Source organism: Brassica oleracea, chromosome C1, assembly GCF_000695525.1.
Source record: "Brassica oleracea var. oleracea cultivar TO1000 chromosome C1, BOL, whole genome shotgun sequence".
In the NCBI taxonomy this organism is placed as follows: domain Eukaryota; kingdom Viridiplantae; phylum Streptophyta; class Magnoliopsida; order Brassicales; family Brassicaceae; genus Brassica; species Brassica oleracea.
In genome coordinates this window covers 546,652-565,060 of record NC_027748.1, presented here as the reverse complement: position 1 = coordinate 565,060, position 18,409 = coordinate 546,652, and the positions used below count along the sequence as shown (strand labels likewise).

Below are 18,409 nucleotides of genomic sequence, written 5' to 3'. Positions count from 1 at the left end.
TTGAGAATCTATAGCAAGTTGTTTCACGGTCAAATTCCTCATGGTTGAAAAGATATCCTTCTTTGAATGCACCTATGTCCTGGTTGGCTTCTTTAGTTTTCCTCAGCTCCATGTTCTTCACTGATTTACTCCTGGTTCCTTTCTCCTTTTCTGATGATGACTTGAGGTCCTCATCATATGATCAATAACTCACCAGGATATATATGTATCACATAGACTGTAAGGACCGGCTTGCAATGCATGCATTTTGCAAAGATGTAACAGCGCCATCCTAGTTTAAAAACCCAATGAACCAAAACTCATGGTCATCATCAGAGATTACCTGGATGTACTTTTCTGCAGGATTGACTGTACTTGTCGAAGGTCTAACAGATTTAAGTTGATGTAAAGGGACACTACTAAGTGGTTAAAGAAGATACAATGCACTAATTAAGCATATAGTCTGCACATGAAATGTGGTAATAGAATTAAAATGTGAATATAAGAAAGAATAGTATACACCTTAAAAATAGAATTCATAAGTTTAGTTTTGTTGGTATTAGAATTTCGGTTTAGTTTTGGCTTTGGTTTAGGATTGGAGGACTTCGCATTGCTCGTAATAATATAAATGTGTCATCATCATAAACAGATAATCAGTTGCTTGTCTGCCTCATCTTAACTTAAGTGGGAACCAAGTAATTGCGCGTGGACTTGACTCTTGACATAAATAAAAAGATATTCCAAGCATATAGGTTGTCACGAAATATGTCATTTTCTTAATTCGATGGAAACTCGTCTGATTATATTGCTACAAAACTGACGAGTTATTACTTATTTACATTGCAAGATGAAATTGTAAAATTTCTTCCATGTTTCAAGCCGCCAAACGTCACGATAGGGTTTATATAAGCTTAAGAAAAGCCAAGGTCATTATAGATTAAGCTGCATTGACACGGTAAACCAGAAAGTGAAGTTATCTACAACCTGTCAACAATAGTTAATTACCTGTTTTAAATAGAACACATGGTTATCTACAACTCTTAATATACACATCATATGCTTCCGTTTGGTGCTCCTCCATGAAGATGGTTCCTCAAGAAAACTTCCCAAATCAGGAGACTTGGTAAACACTACTGGTTTGATATTCCAAACCAATAAACAAATACTTATAGGTGTATATTTTTTTTTGGACAAATAAGAGGTGTATATCTATGTACGTGCTCGCATGATTAAACTGTCCAGATACTAAATAATAATTCTAAAATCATTGTGTTTTGCAGGATTAAATATAATCTTGTTAACTATATATATACAAACCCTTTTCTTCATTTCTCCACCACCAACGAAGACAAAGAGTTTTTCTCAGTTTCTCTCTATCTCTACAGACAACGAAAGAAGTTTGAAACAGAGATCGATGGTAGCTCTTAAGACAATGCAAGCTCTGATCTTCCTTGGTCTATTGGCCACGTCCTGTATGGCTCAAGCTCCGGCTCCAGCACCCATCATGGTTCTCCCACCGGTAGAGTCTCCCTCTCCTCCTCCTGCTATTACACCAACCGCTGAGCCACCTTCTCCGGTACCGGTTGCTTCACCACCGGTTATGATTCCCGAGCCAACTCCAGCTCCGGCGACTCCTCCCACCGTCTCACCACCGACTAAGTCTCCCAAAACTTCCCCTGTCGCTTCTCCCCCGAAACCAGAAGCTATGGCTCCAGGCCCATCAGGCCCAACACCATCACCAGCTCCGGCTCCTGAAGGACCAATCCCTGATTCAGCATTAACTAACAAAGCTTTCCTTGTGAGCACTGTCATTGCCGGAGCCTTGTACGCTGTCGTTTTGGCTTAAGAGAGCCCTGAGTATATCCTTCTCTATTTATCATTTGGTTGTTCTTGTCATCATTTGAAGATTTTTTCTCTGTTGCTCTAATGCAGTTTGTGTTCCTTCCTCTTTGTTGGTGTTAATGTTTTCTTTTTCTCCCCTTTATAACACTAATGGACCATGGGATTAACCTCAGGATGAGTTTCTGATTTTAATTCTGAAAAATCTTAACTATGAATTATGCGTTTTGATTTTTAGGCACATTCTTCACAACCATATATGTTCGTTAGGTCCCCATATAGAAAACATAGTAATGTATATAATCCATTATTTTACAAAATTAATGAACGTCTTATTACATCAACTTCACACATATAAATGTAATCACCATCTACGCCTTGACTTTTATAGTGGCTGCATTAGATTTTTTTTTTTTTAATAAAATATTTTCTGAAAATAGTGATAAAAATAACTGCCTTTTTCTCTATTGAAAATGTATATATCATTAATCTGTTTGATATATTTAATTTCTCTATCTTCCTGTCACTGAAATTTGTCTTACAAAAATCACAAAAGACATCTGATCTGACCAAAAAAAAACTTTCACAAGACGTTCAAAGTCGTTTGATTAGAAACCAAATAATTAAACCGATCAACATTCGAAAATCTACCAGAAGAAAACCGAACAGCATCACCATAACCAATAACTAACCGATCAGTAAACCGAGCCGATTCATAACCTTTCCCTCTCCTCCCAACCCCAACCATCGATCTCTCAATTTTCTCATAACCATCCTCCAAATCACCAATCATGCCCTTGACCTCACGAACCAGACTCCAGAACCCATCGATCCAAGCTCTCTTCCAAATCCCACGGAATACCACAGACAATCTTTCCTTACAACTCTCAAGCCTCTTCAATCCACAGACAAGCTCAATCCTATCTCCAAAGCTCAAAATGCTTGACCGGTCTTTAAATTCGTTGAGCCTCGTGTAAAGCTCGTTGACCGAGGACACGTAGTCTTCTCCGACCAAACGAATGATCTTGTCCGCGAGAGATTTGCCTCCGCAGAAGGGTACGTCCGGATTCTTACACGCTTCTTGTAGTAACCCGACCAGCGCGTAGATTTCACGAAGCAGATCAGCGTTGGTAAGAGACGAAACCATTTCTTCGTACTCGTCTTTGTGGATCGCGCTCGATGTTGAAGAAACGAAGAAGCCCATGATTCTTGAAGTTGATAATATATGCTCGAGGTATGAGGCGTACCTAAGAACAGAGATCAAACATATAAACATCAAAACTTTTAATTAAAAACTGAAACTTTATTAAAAAACGAAAAACTTTTAAAAAAAAAAATTGAAACTTTTAACATAAAAATTGAAACTTTATTAACTTACCATCGGACCCAAGAAGAAAGCTCCCACATCAGAGGAGACTTTTCATCTCTAAACCCAGAAAGCTTCAGATAGTTCCGGCCACCGGAAGCTGGAAAAACAGAGAGCTGGTCTTGGAGGATGAAGCGACCGTGTTTGACGATGTGATGAATAATGATCAACGACTTGAGAGCGACGCAGGCGTCTTTGGTTGTGTGGAGACGGTCCATGACGGCTTCTACGGCGGAAGCTGCGGTGGCTCGGGAGCCAGTGCCGGCGGAGAGGAGAACTTCGAGGTGGCGATTCGCCGGGGGAGTTGAAGGGTCGTGAGTGGTGGCGCGGAGGACGGAGAGATGGAAAGAGAGGGATTTGCTGGTTGGGTTTGAGGAGACGAGAGCAGCTTTGCCTTGAGAAGCTTTGTCTTTGATCATTCCTATTAGAGCTGTGATTCTTCCCATCGATTAAAGCTTTTAGCCTTTGGATTGGATGATGATGAACTACAAAAGATTTATTATGAGTTTATGACTTCTTTTTGCTGATTAGTAAAGAGATAATATTAATATAATATTTGTTTATTTTGGGTCAAGAATGGAAACTGTTTTTATTTGATTAGATGTACCAACAACATGGGTCAAAATAAGCAATATATACCCCTAATAAGAATCCCCCAACCATCCATTAATATAAACTTTTTTCCTTACCAGACTTCTTTCCATATTCAAACAATTTTAAAATGGAATTTTATCTTCTCCTTATTTACCCATTCTCAAAAGGGTAACGTACGTTTGTACGAGAGATCAAACTATTCCTATAAAAAAAACATTTTCAAAGTGCTTATTATGGTCAATGTGTTAAAGTCCACGTCGAAATGCAGAATGTAATCAGTTTTGTTATCATGAAGGTTACGGCACTGCATTTTTTTGTACTTTAAAGAGGAAAAACGTAAAAAGAGAGTGATCTAGAAGAAGCTTCAAAAGGGTAAAAATTATACACTAATCATTTTGACTTTTTGATGAGTTTAGAAAAGTTTTTTCTCAAAGAAAAAAATGGAAACTAGGCAAATTATTGTCAAATTTGGGGCCTTGGGCTAATATATAAGTTCGTTTCTATTTGTAATTTTTGTTGTCACCACTTGTTTGATGAAATAGTCTAATCCACTAGATTTGCGCTTCGCCTATATCAATCCACATGCTCAATGCTTATACACGAATTGTTTGTCTCTACGATAGGGGTTCGAATTAATGAATGCTTTAATGTCAAGATGTATATCGTACAATTGCCTTTTCCTTGATTTCAGACAAGAATATACTACAAACAAACACACAAAAACAAACAGAAGTTGATAAGTGGTGTATATCGACTTGGCCAAAACGAAAAAAAGTTTGGTATTAATGGCCTCACCAACAATCCTAGTTACCGTGACAATAGAATAGGAGGCACATAAAAATGGTATTACTACTGAAGTTTACCGTGATACATTGTTGGATCGGTTACATCTCGTAAGACATTAATGGACTACAAGTAAAGATATACACGCAGTTGATAAGGATAGAAAGAAAATTGCATAACCTGAAAGAGTTTTAAAATATTTTTCATTCAGATATTTTATGGAAGTGCAATAACAGATCAGGCCTGTAGTAACAAGTATAGTTTTTGAGGTCCATTATATTAGACTGGGTTATAAATGTACAGGCCTGACATCTAATTATTTATAAGTTCTAACATGTTCCATTTTCTCCCATCTAGTTGGGTCGACAAGAATTCGATCCTAATCGAGTCTAAATCTAGTTAAGCTTCCTTGAAATTGAATAATTGTTGGATCTGTAGCATGCCAAACCTGCTACATAACTGGGCTTCGATTAAAAGGATAATCCTCGAAGCCCATAGATAAGCACGTCGTTCTTAAGTTAACTAAAAGTTAATGACATCACATTGCTTGGTACAAAGTACAGACAAGTAAAAAAGGTTTCCCTCTCTCACGTTGAACATGATTGTCCGGAAAAGGAGAAGTAAATCTTATGTAAGATTGAACTTTAACCTTCTCTATGTCTTCACCATTCATTTTAGTAACACGTGGTATAGTTTTGAAAGAGCATTCAACAAAAACAAAAATTATTCTAGAGAAGTTTCATCATGTTTATTTCAATCGTAATCACGAAATTGTAAAGTGGATTAAAATGATTTACACCTGTATCAGTTCGCTTGTCTTTTTGACGGTGGCATTGTTTGAGCCCATAGTTTTGGACAGATTCAAAGACCCAAAGCCATGTTGTCAGTCTTTGTTCCCTTACCAAACAGCCTTTTTCCACACTTTTGCGTTGCCATTATAAGTCGTCTAATAAGTCGTCCAGATGGAAGACTTTCCAGACGACTTAATTAAGTCGTCCGATAAGTCGTCCAGCTGGGAAGACTTTCCAGACGCCTTATTATAAGTCGTCTAATAAGTCGTCCAGATGGAAGACTTTCCAGACGACTTAATTAAGTCGTCCGATAAGTCGTCCAGCTGGGAAGACTTTCCAGACGCCTTATTATAAGTCGTCTAATAAGTCGTCCAGATGGAAGACTTTCCAGACGACTTAATTAAGTCGTCCGATAAGTCGTCCAGCTGGGAAGACTTTCCAGACGCCTTATTATAAGTCGTCTAATAAGTCGTCCAGATGGAAGACTTTCCAGACGACTTAATTAAGTCGTCCGATAAGTCGTCCAGCTGGGAAGACTTTCCAGACGCCTTATTATAAGTCGTCTAATAAGTCGTCCAGATGGAAGACTTTCCAGACGACTTAATTAAGTCGTCCGATAAGTCGTCCAGCTGGGAAGACTTTCCAGACGCCTTATTATAAGTCGTCTAATAAGTCGTCCAGATGGAAGACTTTCCAGACGACTTAATTAAGTCGTCCGATAAGTCGTCCAGCTGGGAAGACTTTCCAGACGCCTTATTATAAGTCGTCTAATAAGTCGTCCAGATGGAAGACTTTCCAGACGACTTAATTAAGTCGTCCGATAAGTCGTCCAGCTGGGAAGACTTTCCAGACGCCTTATTATAAGTCGTCTAATAAGTCGTCCAGATGGAAGACTTTCCAGACGACTTAATTAAGTCGTCCGATAAGTCGTCCAGCTGGGAAGACTTTCCAGACGCCTTATTATAAGTCGTCTAATAAGTCGTCCAGATGGAAGACTTTCCAGACGACTTAATTAAGTCGTCCGATAAGTCGTCCAGCTGGGAAGACTTTCCAGACGCCTTATTATAAGTCGTCTAATAAGTCGTCCAGATGGAAGACTTTCCAGACGACTTAATTAAGTCGTCCGATAAGTCGTCCAGCTGGGAAGACTTTCCAGACGCCTTATTATAAGTCGTCTAATAAGTCGTCCAGATGGAAGACTTTCCAGACGACTTAATTAAGTCGTCCGATAAGTCGTCCAGCTGGGAAGACTTTCCAGACGCCTTATTATAAGTCGTCTAATAAGTCGTCCAGATGGAAGACTTTCCAGACGACTTAATTAAGTCGTCCGATAAGTCGTCCAGCTGGGAAGACTTTCCAGACGCCTTATTATAAGTCGTCTAATAAGTCGTCCAGATGGAAGACTTTCCAGACGACTTAATTAAGTCGTCCGATAAGTCGTCCAGCTGGGAAGACTTTCCAGACGCCTTATTATAAGTCGTCTAATAAGTCGTCCAGATGGAAGACTTTCCAGACGACTTAATTAAGTCGTCCGATAAGTCGTCCAGCTGGGAAGACTTTCCAGACGCCTTATTATAAGTCGTCTAATAAGTCGTCCAGATGGAAGACTTTCCAGACGACTTAATTAAGTCGTCCGATAAGTCGTCCAGCTGGGAAGACTTTCCAGACGCCTTATTATAAGTCGTCTAATAAGTCGTCCAGATGGAAGACTTTCCAGACGACTTAATTAAGTCGTCCGATAAGTCGTCCAGCTGGGAAGACTTTCCAGACGCCTTATTATAAGTCGTCTAATAAGTCGTCCAGATGGAAGACTTTCCAGACGACTTAATTAAGTCGTCCGATAAGTCGTCCAGCTGGGAAGACTTTCCAGACGCCTTATTATAAGTCGTCTAATAAGTCGTCCAGATGGAAGACTTTCCAGACGACTTAATTAAGTCGTCCGATAAGTCGTCCAGCTGGGAAGACTTTCCAGACGCCTTATTATAAGTCGTCTAATAAGTCGTCCAGATGGAAGACTTTCCAGACGACTTAATTAAGTCGTCCGATAAGTCGTCCAGCTGGGAAGACTTTCCAGACGCCTTATTATAAGTCGTCTAATAAGTCGTCCAGATGGAAGACTTTCCAGACGACTTAATTAAGTCGTCCGATAAGTCGTCCAGCTGGGAAGACTTTCCAGACGCCTTATTATAAGTCGTCTAATAAGTCGTCCAGATGGAAGACTTTCCAGACGACTTAATTAAGTCGTCCGATAAGTCGTCCAGCTGGGAAGACTTTCCAGACGCCTTATTATAAGTCGTCTAATAAGTCGTCCAGATGGAAGACTTTCCAGACGACTTAATTAAGTCGTCCGATAAGTCGTCCAGCTGGGAAGACTTTCCAGACGCCTTATTATAAGTCGTCTAATAAGTCGTCCAGATGGAAGACTTTCCAGACGACTTAATTAAGTCGTCCGATAAGTCGTCCAGCTGGGAAGACTTTCCAGACGCCTTATTATAAGTCGTCTAATAAGTCGTCCAGATGGAAGACTTTCCAGACGACTTAATTAAGTCGTCCGATAAGTCGTCCAGCTGGGAAGACTTTCCAGACGCCTTATTATAAGTCGTCTAATAAGTCGTCCAGATGGAAGACTTTCCAGACGACTTAATTAAGTCGTCCGATAAGTCGTCCAGCTGGGAAGACTTTCCAGACGCCTTATTATAAGTCGTCTAATAAGTCGTCCAGATGGAAGACTTTCCAGACGACTTAATTAAGTCGTCCGATAAGTCGTCCAGCTGGGAAGACTTTCCAGACGCCTTATTATAAGTCGTCTAATAAGTCGTCCAGATGGAAGACTTTCCAGACGACTTAATTAAGTCGTCCGATAAGTCGTCCAGCTGGGAAGACTTTCCAGACGCCTTATTATAAGTCGTCTAATAAGTCGTCCAGATGGAAGACTTTCCAGACGACTTAATTAAGTCGTCCGATAAGTCGTCCAGCTGGGAAGACTTTCCAGACGCCTTATTATAAGTCGTCTAATAAGTCGTCCAGATGGAAGACTTTCCAGACGACTTAATTAAGTCGTCCGATAAGTCGTCCAGCTGGGAAGACTTTCCAGACGCCTTATTATAAGTCGTCTAATAAGTCGTCCAGATGGAAGACTTTCCAGACGACTTAATTAAGTCGTCCGATAAGTCGTCCAGCTGGGAAGACTTTCCAGACGCCTTATTATAAGTCGTCTAATAAGTCGTCCAGATGGAAGACTTTCCAGACGACTTAATTAAGTCGTCCGATAAGTCGTCCAGCTGGGAAGACTTTCCAGACGCCTTATTATAAGTCGTCTAATAAGTCGTCCAGATGGAAGACTTTCCAGACGACTTAATTAAGTCGTCCGATAAGTCGTCCAGCTGGGAAGACTTTCCAGACGCCTTATTATAAGTCGTCTAATAAGTCGTCCAGATGGAAGACTTTCCAGACGACTTAATTAAGTCGTCCGATAAGTCGTCCAGCTGGGAAGACTTTCCAGACGCCTTATTATAAGTCGTCTAATAAGTCGTCCAGATGGAAGACTTTCCAGACGACTTAATTAAGTCGTCCGATAAGTCGTCCAGCTGGGAAGACTTTCCAGACGCCTTATTATAAGTCGTCTAATAAGTCGTCCAGATGGAAGACTTTCCAGACGACTTAATTAAGTCGTCCGATAAGTCGTCCAGCTGGGAAGACTTTCCAGACGCCTTATTATAAGTCGTCTAATAAGTCGTCCAGATGGAAGACTTTCCAGACGACTTAATTAAGTCGTCCGATAAGTCGTCCAGCTGGGAAGACTTTCCAGACGCCTTATTATAAGTCGTCTAATAAGTCGTCCAGATGGAAGACTTTCCAGACGACTTAATTAAGTCGTCCGATAAGTCGTCCAGCTGGGAAGACTTTCCAGACGCCTTATTATAAGTCGTCTAATAAGTCGTCCAGATGGAAGACTTTCCAGACGACTTAATTAAGTCGTCCGATAAGTCGTCCAGCTGGGAAGACTTTCCAGACGCCTTATTATAAGTCGTCTAATAAGTCGTCCAGATGGAAGACTTTCCAGACGACTTAATTAAGTCGTCCGATAAGTCGTCCAGCTGGGAAGACTTTCCAGACGCCTTATTATAAGTCGTCTAATAAGTCGTCCAGATGGAAGACTTTCCAGACGACTTAATTAAGTCGTCCGATAAGTCGTCCAGCTGGGAAGACTTTCCAGACGCCTTATTATAAGTCGTCTAATAAGTCGTCCAGATGGAAGACTTTCCAGACGACTTAATTAAGTCGTCCGATAAGTCGTCCAGCTGGGAAGACTTTCCAGACGCCTTATTATAAGTCGTCTAATAAGTCGTCCAGATGGAAGACTTTCCAGACGACTTAATTAAGTCGTCCGATAAGTCGTCCAGCTGGGAAGACTTTCCAGACGCCTTATTATAAGTCGTCTAATAAGTCGTCCAGATGGAAGACTTTCCAGACGACTTAATTAAGTCGTCCGATAAGTCGTCCAGCTGGGAAGACTTTCCAGACGCCTTATTATAAGTCGTCTAATAAGTCGTCCAGATGGAAGACTTTCCAGACGACTTAATTAAGTCGTCCGATAAGTCGTCCAGCTGGGAAGACTTTCCAGACGCCTTATTATAAGTCGTCTAATAAGTCGTCCAGATGGAAGACTTTCCAGACGACTTAATTAAGTCGTCCGATAAGTCGTCCAGCTGGGAAGACTTTCCAGACGCCTTATTATAAGTCGTCTAATAAGTCGTCCAGATGGAAGACTTTCCAGACGACTTAATTAAGTCGTCCGATAAGTCGTCCAGCTGGGAAGACTTTCCAGACGCCTTATTATAAGTCGTCTAATAAGTCGTCCAGATGGAAGACTTTCCAGACGACTTAATTAAGTCGTCCGATAAGTCGTCCAGCTGGGAAGACTTTCCAGACGCCTTATTATAAGTCGTCTAATAAGTCGTCCAGATGGAAGACTTTCCAGACGACTTAATTAAGTCGTCCGATAAGTCGTCCAGCTGGGAAGACTTTCCAGACGCCTTATTATAAGTCGTCTAATAAGTCGTCCAGATGGAAGACTTTCCAGACGACTTAATTAAGTCGTCCGATAAGTCGTCCAGCTGGGAAGACTTTCCAGACGCCTTATTATAAGTCGTCTAATAAGTCGTCCAGATGGAAGACTTTCCAGACGACTTAATTAAGTCGTCCGATAAGTCGTCCAGCTGGGAAGACTTTCCAGACGCCTTATTATAAGTCGTCTAATAAGTCGTCCAGATGGAAGACTTTCCAGACGACTTAATTAAGTCGTCCGATAAGTCGTCCAGCTGGGAAGACTTTCCAGACGCCTTATTATAAGTCGTCTAATAAGTCGTCCAGATGGAAGACTTTCCAGACGACTTAATTAAGTCGTCCGATAAGTCGTCCAGCTGGGAAGACTTTCCAGACGCCTTATTATAAGTCGTCTAATAAGTCGTCCAGATGGAAGACTTTCCAGACGACTTAATTAAGTCGTCCGATAAGTCGTCCAGCTGGGAAGACTTTCCAGACGCCTTATTATAAGTCGTCTAATAAGTCGTCCAGATGGAAGACTTTCCAGACGACTTAATTAAGTCGTCCGATAAGTCGTCCAGCTGGGAAGACTTTCCAGACGCCTTATTATAAGTCGTCTAATAAGTCGTCCAGATGGAAGACTTTCCAGACGACTTAATTAAGTCGTCCGATAAGTCGTCCAGCTGGGAAGACTTTCCAGACGCCTTATTATAAGTCGTCTAATAAGTCGTCCAGATGGAAGACTTTCCAGACGACTTAATTAAGTCGTCCGATAAGTCGTCCAGCTGGGAAGACTTTCCAGACGCCTTATTATAAGTCGTCTAATAAGTCGTCCAGATGGAAGACTTTCCAGACGACTTAATTAAGTCGTCCGATAAGTCGTCCAGCTGGGAAGACTTTCCAGACGCCTTATTATAAGTCGTCTAATAAGTCGTCCAGATGGAAGACTTTCCAGACGACTTATAATAAGTCGTCTGCGCAGTCTTTTGGATTGAAGTAAATACCTGACTCAAGATAGCAGCTTTCATTGATCTGCGGCCTCTGCTGCCCTCGTAAGCCAGTATCGGTGGAGACGGACTGTCTGCTCTGGGACCACCAATACTAGCACCCAATTCCGGCATAGCTGTGTACGTCTAGACCTGAAGAACTTGTATAAACCCATCCACGGTGTAACAGCCAGCAATTTCTTTGTTCCACAAAGAGTCCATCAGCACCTTAAACGCGACTCTCCCCCATGGATAATTCTCAAACCGTTCTAAATCCATCACTAGCCTTGCCAGAGTAGATCGTGTAGCGGTTGAAAACTTTCTCCCTTCAATGAATCCAGTGAAGATGGAGAGGTACGCGAGCCGCTTGCGATCTTCCCTGGACCAATCCCCGCATCTCTTCAGTGCTGCTATTATCTGATCAGTAGTTGGCCCAGCTTCCAGATGAACTCCCAGCATCCCCCAGAAAGAAACCATCTCTGGGGTAACGTCACATTTTGGTGTCTCAAGGTCCTCGATGTACTCGCAGTTTAGACCAGTGAGGTTTTCAAACTCTAACAGTGAAAACCTCAAAGGTTCTGGACCAACGAGAGACCACATCTCATACTTCTTCTTAATGTCCAGCTTGAAACTGAGCATGTAGTGAACCAGCCTTGAAGCCCAACCAAATCCCTGCTCCTTGAACTTGATGAAAACTCCCAAACTCGACTCCTTGAGCTCTTCAAATTCGTCATCAGTAAGAGCTTTCCTAAGAGCAGTATGCAACTTGCTGTTATCCGTATGATACGAAATGCTATTGTGGGCTTCTGGTTCTTCCCCTGATGTGTATAACCTACGGGGGAGTTCTGGAATATCCATCCTTTTTGTCTGCAAAATAATCAAAGACAACAATATAAGTCCAGACGACTTAGTAGACGACTTAAATTACTTACAAGTCTTCCAGTCGCAGAAGGAGTTGGAGTACTCGTCATTGCGGTTATAGATCTGAAAAAATAAACGTGAAACGGTGAGAATGAGTAAATTGATAGAGACAACGTTTTATGTTCATCTTTTCCTCGAGATTGATGACTTAGCGGCGTTAGGGTTTACAGAGAAACGGCGCTAAGGTTTACAGAGAAGAAGCGGCGGCGCTAGGGTTTAGAAGAAGCGGCGGCGCTAGTGTTTAGAACGTTGGTGACCACGGTGGCGAGGGCGACGGTTTGTTCGGAAATAGTGGAATCGGCGGCGCTAGGGTTTAGAGGAATCGGCGCGGCTAGGGTTAGAAGAAGCTGCGGCGACAACGGTGAGAATGAAGTGAGATAGATAGCCGATGTTGAGAACGATGGTTTGTTCGGAAATCGTGGGAATTCGAAATCGCCTTTGAGAGGGAGAACTGTTAGGGTTTCTGAATTTCGCGAAAAATGAAACAAAAAAAATAAAAATCACCTTATATATTGGGTAAATAATCCGGTTAGCTTTAAAATTACATTGGTAAACTTTAAGGTTTGGTCCGGTTTAGACGACTTATTCTGGCTGATAATGTACAACAGACGACTTAATATTTAGTCGTCTGTTTTCAGACGACAAAATATTAAGTCGTCCTAGACCCTAAAATGAACCCCTAAACTAAAATGACTAGATTAACTAACTAACCACGTTATAAAATCAAATTATACTTAAATAGTGTTTACTATACACAGAAATGAACACGCATAAGTAATTTTAAAAATTTTCAAAAATGGTTTTAGTGCTTTCCAAAATCTAACCCTAAGAACACATACAATACTACAACATATGTTGATGAAACATAAACTAAATAATATCATGACTCACTACTTTCACTCATCTATGCTGAAAACAATTGAAATTTGTTATATCTTAATTTATACCTCCTAAGACATATGTTAATTACATAATTCCCATTTTTCACTTATCAAAATATTTTTTACAAAATTTTTAAATTATGTTTAAGACTAACTGTCCAGACGACTTTCAGTTAAGTCGTCTGGACGACTTATTTTCAAGTCGTCTAAACAGACGACTTGCGAGGGGTAGAAACGTAAAAAAAATTCCGTTTTTTTGTTTGGTCACAAGGGGATAGTTGTAATTTCAATAGCCTTTTAGGTTACTTTTGCGTTTGACCCAAGTTGGGGTATTGTTTTGGGTTTGACTCCAAGTTTTGAGTCACACTTGGCAATTCTCCCCCAATAATAACATACATCCAACATAATTAATACCAATGTTTTAATATATAGAACTCCAATCGAATAATATAGGACTAAATATACTAATCCTTATAATCTAAAATACTATCTATTCAGTTTAAACTTTGTTCAGGAATGAGAAAAAATAAAAATAAATTTCATTTTATCATTTTGTCATCAAATCTTCTGACGTACCTTCTGACGATTTTCGGAGGATTGTTCGGCATATTAAATCTATTAAACGAATCTTACGTATCTAGTTTTCGCTGTTTACCAATTTTATCTGAACTGATCAAGTTTAGAAATTAGAAAGACCTTAAGCTGCATTATGAAATTATAAAACCCATAGCGTGGTGACGTATCACAGATTCCCTGTGAGCCGAGCCGAGTCATGTAACTCTGCTGCCGTTTCATCACAAACTTAACCCTAGTTACATTTTTAACCCAAGCTTGGTTTATTTAAAGAAAAGAAAGTGTGAAACCAACTTGTTCATACTGAAAAACGAAGACGCTCTCTCTCTCTCTCTCTCTCTTCCTACTCCTTTGCTTTTAAATAGCCCAACTTAAGAGCTTCTCTTCCATTTCTAAATCCTGTTCCTCTGAAGTCTTCTCTTTTGTTTGTGGGTCTAAGGGAAAGAAGCTGAACTAATGTTTAGAACATTGTTGTAGTGAAAATTTAGAAACATAAAATAAATAAAAACTCTAGAAGACATTAAACCCTTTTTGGTGTCATGATGAAAAGACTAAGCAGCTCAGATTCAATGTGTGGTCTAGTCTCCAATTCTCCAGGTGCTTACCATTTTTGTGTTTGTTCTTTCTCCTTTATAAATAAACTCAGAAATTATCATTTTCTTATTCGAATTTCATTTTAATATCAAATTATCATAATCTCTACTGTTTAGATCTTTGCTTTAAACTGACAAACTCATTGGTTACTTGCCACAGATGAGCAGAGTCCACGAGGGTACGGAGGTAATTTCCAGTCTATGCTCGACGGCTACGAAGAAGACGGCACAATAGTCGAGGAATATTCCGGCAACCACCACCACATGGGCCTGTCGGAGAAGAAGAGGAGGCTGCGTGTTGACCAAGTCAAAGCTCTCGAGAAGAATTTCGAGCTTGAGAACAAACTCGAGCCCGAGAGGAAAACCAAACTAGCGCAAGAGCTTGGTCTTCAGCCTCGCCAAGTGGCGGTTTGGTTCCAGAACCGCCGTGCACGGTGGAAGACAAAACAGCTCGAAAAAGACTACGGCCTTCTCAAGAGCCAGTACGACTCTCTCCGCCACAACTTCGACTCGCTCCGCCGCGACAACGATTCTCTTCTCCAAGAGGTGAAAATTTAATTAATCAAATAATAAAAATCGAAACTTTTTTTTTAACTGTTTTTTTTTTTTTTTTTTGCAGATTAGTAAAATGAAAGGTAAGATCAACGGAGAAGAAGAAGAAGATAACAACAACGTCAGGGCCACGACGGAGAGTGATATCTCCGCCGTGAAGGAAGAAGAAGATCCGATTCCTTCGTCTCCTCCTCAGTTTCTCGAACATTCGACCGGTTTTAACTACCGGCGAAGCTTCACCGATCTCCGTGATCTTATGCCCAACCCCGTCGTCGAAGCTGGATCTTCCGACAGCTGCGATTCGAGCGCTGTTCTAAACGAAGAAACCAGCTCGGAGAATGGGAGATTGACGCCGCCGGCGACGGTCGCCGGCGGAAGTTTCTTGCAGTTCGTGAAAACAGAGGATCACGACGAGTTTTTTAGCGGCGAAGAAGCTTGTGGCGGGTTCTTCTCCGACGAGCAACCGCCGTCTCTGAATTGGTACTCCGCGTCTGATCACTGGACATGAATAGTCGTTGATCGGAGGAGGAAGAACGATCGGTGTACTGTTGGCTCTGTTATCACTCTTCGTAGGATAAAAACGGAATAATGAAAAAATAAGGGGGCTAAAGTGTTAATTAACAATGTCGGGAGGGGTTTTCTCGATTAGAGAAAATTCAGATCAAAGTTACTCCTGTAGTCCCAATTGTATTCCAAAGTTTACCCTTAAAGTTTTCACTTGTCTAATTTAACCTTCAAATAAGAATTAGATGGTAGTAGATGACGAGATTAAGCATATAACTCATGATAATCAAAATTTAATAATGGGTTTCGAGACTTGAAAACGTTAAATACAAATATATAGTTTTTGATTAATCAAATATAAATTATATTTCAAAAATTATGTATTATCGAAATATAAAGGGGTATCAATTGCGCTCTTAAAAGAATATATGGAGTGAAAGTTGAACTGAGACAAATATGGGAAGAAAATGGAAAATGATGAAAGAAAAGACGTGTGATTTATTTTCTCCATAGCCGCAGCTTTTCTCCCCACGACCACGACATCTCTCTTTCACTTTCCTTTCTTTCTTTAAACGTAACATCTTTTTATTTTCTTTTTTTGCGAAAACTAAATTCAACCCACGAAAACGACCTTGAACTAGTGGATACTGATCACGACAAAAACAAATTCAATATATTTCATATTTACTCGATTGTATATGAATCAAGGTTAAATCCGATGTGACAATCAACAGTAAATTTAAATCTACATCGATGACTTCTTGTGATCTCTTCAACAAAAACAAGAACACATGTTTCACTGATTTGACATAGAATCATTGATTTTCCAAATATTAGCTTTAAGATTCTACGACAATATAAATGATTTGTATTCTGAAGAAAATATGAAAAATAACTTTGGCGAGAGTGGCAGAATAGTTCTCCAAATTCAGAAAGTAGCTTTTGGAAATGGTGAAGAACCTGATAGTTTTCGTTAAAAGGTTTTGATTATGCAGTGAAAGACATTAAAGTTATTTCCATAAAAAAAAAAAATCTAAAGGTGATGATTAAAAAAATAGTTAAAACATAGGATTGGCTTGTGAAATGCTATCATCATCATCAATCAAGGTGCTTTTTTTTTTATGATTGTGCGTACGTGTTTTTAAGTGGAAGCATGGGACATTGTTTTTAGTGAATGATGAAAACATTCTGACACGGTCAGTAGAAGCTTTTACCATTGTCACGGATCATATCTGAAATTGAGGCATTCAAATCACAACATGACGCCAAAAAAAAACACTGTTATTACAATCTTTTTTATATATACCTGCTAGGGTTACTGAAACGTTTTTGTTTACAGCTGATTCAATAAATCAAAGTTTTTTTTTATCAAAAAGGCCTGATAGTGCATATGTATTCAATTTCACCATGTAAAAGCCATATACATACCAATATGCCATCGGAAATAGTGTAACTAATCTCAGAAACAATGGTAGGGTGTTATACTTGCACTGAACATACATTTTTTTCTAAAATGCTACATATTTATATATAAATTAGTATGATAAATTATCAAAATAAAGCAGGACAGAAAAATAGTATATACTTTTCACTTTGTTTGCTATACTGCCAAATGGCACAGAAAAGGAATGGGGCCCTACACTGTAGCTTATTTTCTCCCTTTCTTTATACGAAGCTGCGAGGGAAATGGGGTCCCTTCACCCATGTGATATGGGGCCATGAATGTTTCACAGAACATGTCTTTTTCCGTCGTTGCCATTTGTCACTATAGAGCATAATAAACAATTATTTTATTTATTGTCTATAGTTTTAGTTTTATATATGAGATATATCAGAAAACATCGCAGGGATAGCTGGAGGAGGATAGACACGTCTACAGTGTTCTCTTCTAAACCCTCCGATCCATGAAGATCTCAAATGTTTCATCTATTTACGGCCGTCTATATCACTACTTTATTCACCAAAAAAGCATTGGTTTGGTATGGAAAGAGGTTAACCGATCAGTATCCGAACAAAGTATTTTGAATATTTTAGAGTTGGTGGAATACTATGTGAATGCAGGATAGGTAAAATGTTACACTTTAGACAGGTTTTGCAGACATCTTTGTGTCGAAAAAACTATACAAAATACACTTTCTGATGCTTAAGTTAGACATAATCCATTGAAAACAATTTATCCGAAAGTATGAGGGAATTGCATGAAAAACCTTGTTCAAAGGATCTGTCTTCCTATATGCCATAATGTGTGTTTGTCTTTGTGACTGTGTGAATAGAGCTATAGAAAGTGAGATTTGGATCCAATGTTACCTACACCTTTGACTCTGGGATGGATTCTAACTTGCTTACATTTATCTTTCTTTGGATGGACTTTCTCTCATCTTGTGTCCCCTCTTTCTCTTTGATACAGAATCAAAGTTTATCTAAATTTTTTGGCTCTTAAATTTTGATTTTTATTCATTAAATTATAGAAAACGAAACAATTTTTCTTTTTTGGTAAAAATGTTAAGATATTATTACCAATTTTTCGTTTTTGACAGAGATACATAGACAACAAGAAGCAGAAAACAAAAAAAAAAAAATCTAAACACAGACTCGATTCAGTTACAACAGTTTAGGCAGACTCAATGACCACCAGCGTTGTCCCAAGACCCAACCCAGTCCGCATCATCCGCTTGCCGCAAAAAGATGAACCAAGTTCAACCGAGAGTCGGAACCCGGTAATTTTGACCTCTTCGGTGATCTGCTCTCAAAGATAATGGCCCACCTGAGAACAACTTGCCGAGAGCTTCAGAGCACCTGCCCACACGAACAACAACAGCAGCAGCAGCCGCATTGACCCTCATAACCAAACCGAGCAATTATTAGGCCAGAGAACGGCATGTACAAGATGCCGAACTGAGCAAAACAGGCCGCAACCACCGTACTCCTAACCTGAGCCCATCCTGCACACAATTACCTTGTCCACCACCACATGAAGATTCAAGCAAACCTAAGTGATGCT

General features: G+C 39.9%; 3 protein-coding genes across 5 annotated transcripts; 2 read left to right on the top strand and 1 right to left on the bottom strand.

Annotated features, from left to right (window-relative positions):
- The first annotated feature begins 1,325 nt into the window (after nt 1-1,325).
- On the top strand, nt 1,326-1,988 carry LOC106299196 (classical arabinogalactan protein 3). The gene has a single exon (XM_013735327.1). The coding sequence runs from the start codon at nt 1,394-1,396 to the stop codon at nt 1,823-1,825; it is 432 nt and encodes a 143-aa protein (XP_013590781.1). The 5' UTR covers nt 1,326-1,393; the 3' UTR covers nt 1,826-1,988.
- Nucleotides 1,989-2,291: 303 nt separating this feature from the next.
- LOC106293386 (putative clathrin assembly protein At4g40080) lies at nt 2,292-3,780 on the bottom strand. Its single transcript, XM_013729073.1, has 2 exons — nt 3,197-3,780; nt 2,292-3,065 (listed from the first exon to the last, which is right to left on the bottom strand). The coding sequence occupies exons 1-2, from the start codon at nt 3,628-3,630 to the stop codon at nt 2,402-2,404; spliced, it is 1,098 nt and encodes a 365-aa protein (XP_013584527.1). The 5' UTR covers nt 3,631-3,780; the 3' UTR covers nt 2,292-2,401.
- A 10,281-nt stretch (nt 3,781-14,061) lies between these two features.
- LOC106315865 (homeobox-leucine zipper protein ATHB-16) lies at nt 14,062-15,566 on the top strand. 3 transcript variants are annotated; one of them, XM_013753704.1, is made up of 4 exons: nt 14,062-14,198; nt 14,310-14,356; nt 14,513-14,898; nt 14,972-15,566. In XM_013753704.1, the coding sequence occupies exons 2-4, from the start codon at nt 14,329-14,331 to the stop codon at nt 15,410-15,412; spliced, it is 855 nt and encodes a 284-aa protein (XP_013609158.1). In that variant the 5' UTR covers nt 14,062-14,198; nt 14,310-14,328; the 3' UTR covers nt 15,413-15,566. The 3 variants fall into 3 exon arrangements, with proteins under 3 accessions (XP_013609158.1, XP_013609167.1, XP_013609150.1); XM_013753713.1 differs by lacking the exon at nt 14,310-14,356; XM_013753696.1 differs by having other exon boundaries at nt 14,062-14,356.
- Nucleotides 15,567-18,409: the final 2,843 nt, after the last annotated feature.